The sequence below is a fragment of the Gadus macrocephalus genome, chromosome 20 (assembly GCF_031168955.1).
Source record: "Gadus macrocephalus chromosome 20, ASM3116895v1".
In the NCBI taxonomy this organism is placed as follows: domain Eukaryota; kingdom Metazoa; phylum Chordata; class Actinopteri; order Gadiformes; family Gadidae; genus Gadus; species Gadus macrocephalus.
In genome coordinates this window covers 16,678,292-16,680,791 of record NC_082401.1, presented here as the reverse complement: position 1 = coordinate 16,680,791, position 2,500 = coordinate 16,678,292, and the positions used below count along the sequence as shown (strand labels likewise).

The 2,500-nt window shown below is 45.7% G+C and overlaps 1 protein-coding gene across 1 annotated transcript in view; it reads left to right on the top strand.

The window, feature by feature from the left end:
• Positions 1-1,726, top strand: part of olig2 (oligodendrocyte lineage transcription factor 2) — a 1,982-nt gene extending 256 nt beyond the window's left edge. Inside the window, exon 2 of the mRNA XM_060040383.1 lies at positions 80-1,726. Coding sequence (XP_059896366.1) covers positions 88-936 — 849 coding nt within the window. The 5' untranslated portion in view covers positions 80-87 and the 3' untranslated portion in view covers positions 937-1,726. The remainder of the gene's footprint in view (positions 1-79) is intronic.
• Positions 1,727-2,500: the final 774 nt, after the last annotated feature.

The window sequence follows — 2,500 nt, the reverse complement described above, 5'->3', positions numbered from 1 at the left end:
GGATCGTTTTTCAACGATGAACTCAAATGGAGTCCGCATTCTTTCCGCTTCTTACGCCTATTTATTTTTCATTTTCCAGACAACTAAATGAGGACCATGGACTCCGATAACAGCCGTGTGTCAAGACCCGCTTCCCCCGACGTGGAGCGCATCTTCCTGGCGGCCATGAAGAAAACGGTGCACGGTTTCTCGGGCGCGGTGTCCTCCACGCAGGGCGACTCCTCCCACGACATCGCCGCCGACCTGCGCAGCCTCTCGAGCAACGACGATGACGACACGCTGTCCCTCAAGATGCTCTCCAAGAAGGACCGCAAGCTGCTCTCCGAGAACGAGCTGCAGTCCATCCGCCTGAAGATCAACAGCCGCGAGCGGAAGAGGATGCACGACCTCAACGTGGCCATGGACGGCTTGCGCGAGGTCATGCCCTACGCGCACGGGCCCTCCGTGCGCAAACTCTCCAAGATCGCCACGCTACTGCTGGCGCGAAACTACATCCTGATGCTGAGCAGCTCGCTGGAGGAGATGAAGCGGTTGGTGAGCGAGATCTACGGCAGCAGCGGCGGCGGCGGCGGTCACCACCACCACGGGGGGTTCCATCCGTCCGCGTGCGGCGGGAGCATGGCGCACGGCGCCCCGCTGCCCGGCCACCCGACGGTTTCTCACGCCTCGCACCCGGCGGTGCATCACGCGCTGTTGCCCCCTGCGGTGTCCAGCGCGTCGCTTTCGGCGCCGAGCATCTCCGCCGTGACGTCTGTCAGGCCGCACCACGGACTCCTCAAGGCGCCCGTGGCCAGCGCGGGCCCGCTGGGCAGCAGCTTCCATCACTGGGGCATGAGCGCGGGCGGCATGCCGTGCCCGTGCAGCATGTGTCAGGTTCCCCCGCCTCCCCCGCACGTGGCCATGAGTCTTTCGAGGCTGACAAGCGACTCCAAATAAAACTCTCAGACTGTGAAATTAACTTTTTTATGGTAGCACTGCGTGCTCCAAAGCAACAACAACAACAACCACAACAACAACAAAAACTCTTCCAATATCATGACTTTTATTTATCTTTGTTTATGAATTGAATATTCAATTGGTCAGCAAAATGTATTTGATTTTACACTGCAATTATGGTTATTGGCTCTAACTTATCATGCCTTTAATATGCTAAGTCGTTTCTCTGGTGTTAACAGGTGTTTTCATCTGCAGAACACTCTTCATGTTATTAATTGAAATTCTGGTGATCCACATTTTTTTCTTTTTCTTTTATTTCTTTTTTATTTCACTAGCTTCCGTTTAGTTTGCCTTTCCTGTCGACCCGAAGACGGAAAACGGAAAGAGGCTACTTGTAGAGTGTACATATGTAGATTGATATTGGTGTTTACCAGATATTTTATAATATTAATGGCTACTGTAAATGTTGTTTTGGGATGCCCCCCCACCCCCATCCTAAATGTACAGCCTGTCCCAAGTGAGTGACACCTAGAGGCACCTGCTTTACCCCATTAGTCCTTCGCGTCACTGCCAGGCCCACGTGCCTCTCTCCTCGTGCTTGGTCTCTCTTCCGTCATGTGTCCGTCGAGCATGCCATTCAGAATGACCACTTGTTTATTTTTTTATATAAAAAAAAGTGCTAAATGATAAAAATGATATTTATTTACTTATTTTGGCTGGAATTTTGCGATGAAACTGTGATGTTGGGATTTGAAATGTAAATTAATAATAAAAAAAATACTTAAATGTTCATCTTCTTGTGATTTCCCTTACTCGCTGTGTATGAGACCAAGTCATGTTTGGGTATTATTATTTAGATTTTAGAAAACAATACAATAGAATAAAACACAATATAACTTTATTTATGATATATGCAGCTCGACAGCCTGAGATGAAAACATCAAAATCACACAATACAGAATTAAGAACTGGATAACTAAATAAAATTGTCGCAAATCAAAAGGCTAAAATATCAAATCAAACCAACTGAAAGTTTGTGTTGTCAACTATGTGACTGGTCTATTTCGATTAACTGACAAATACCAAGTAAGTTGTTTAACTGTTCTCAAACAACCGTTATCCCCCTACAATTTAAATAAGTTTATTGCAACATAAAATCACTTCTGAAACGGATTTTTTTTTTTTATAGCACATAAGGCAGCAGGCCATTCTGAAACAGCCATCTACCATGTACCAAACAAAATTCCAAAGTTACCAAAAGCATCCGTCTGCCATTCCTCTCAATTTTGATGTTGTATTCTAGGATTAAATGGATGCAAGGCATCTGATATGAGCTATGGATGTACTCACAATGATCAACCATTCGGCTACAATTTGAAAACAGCACAAATGTAATTAAAGGATTGATCTTCATCCACATTTTTCCTTCGACATTCTTCATCCCCTTCAATGTTCCTATTTATATAAGTAGGCCTAACGTTAAATTGTGATTTGCTCCACACAAAAAAGTAACAATCTTTCTTCACATAAGGTGACTTTAACTGTTTGGCACGGAGCTTGATTT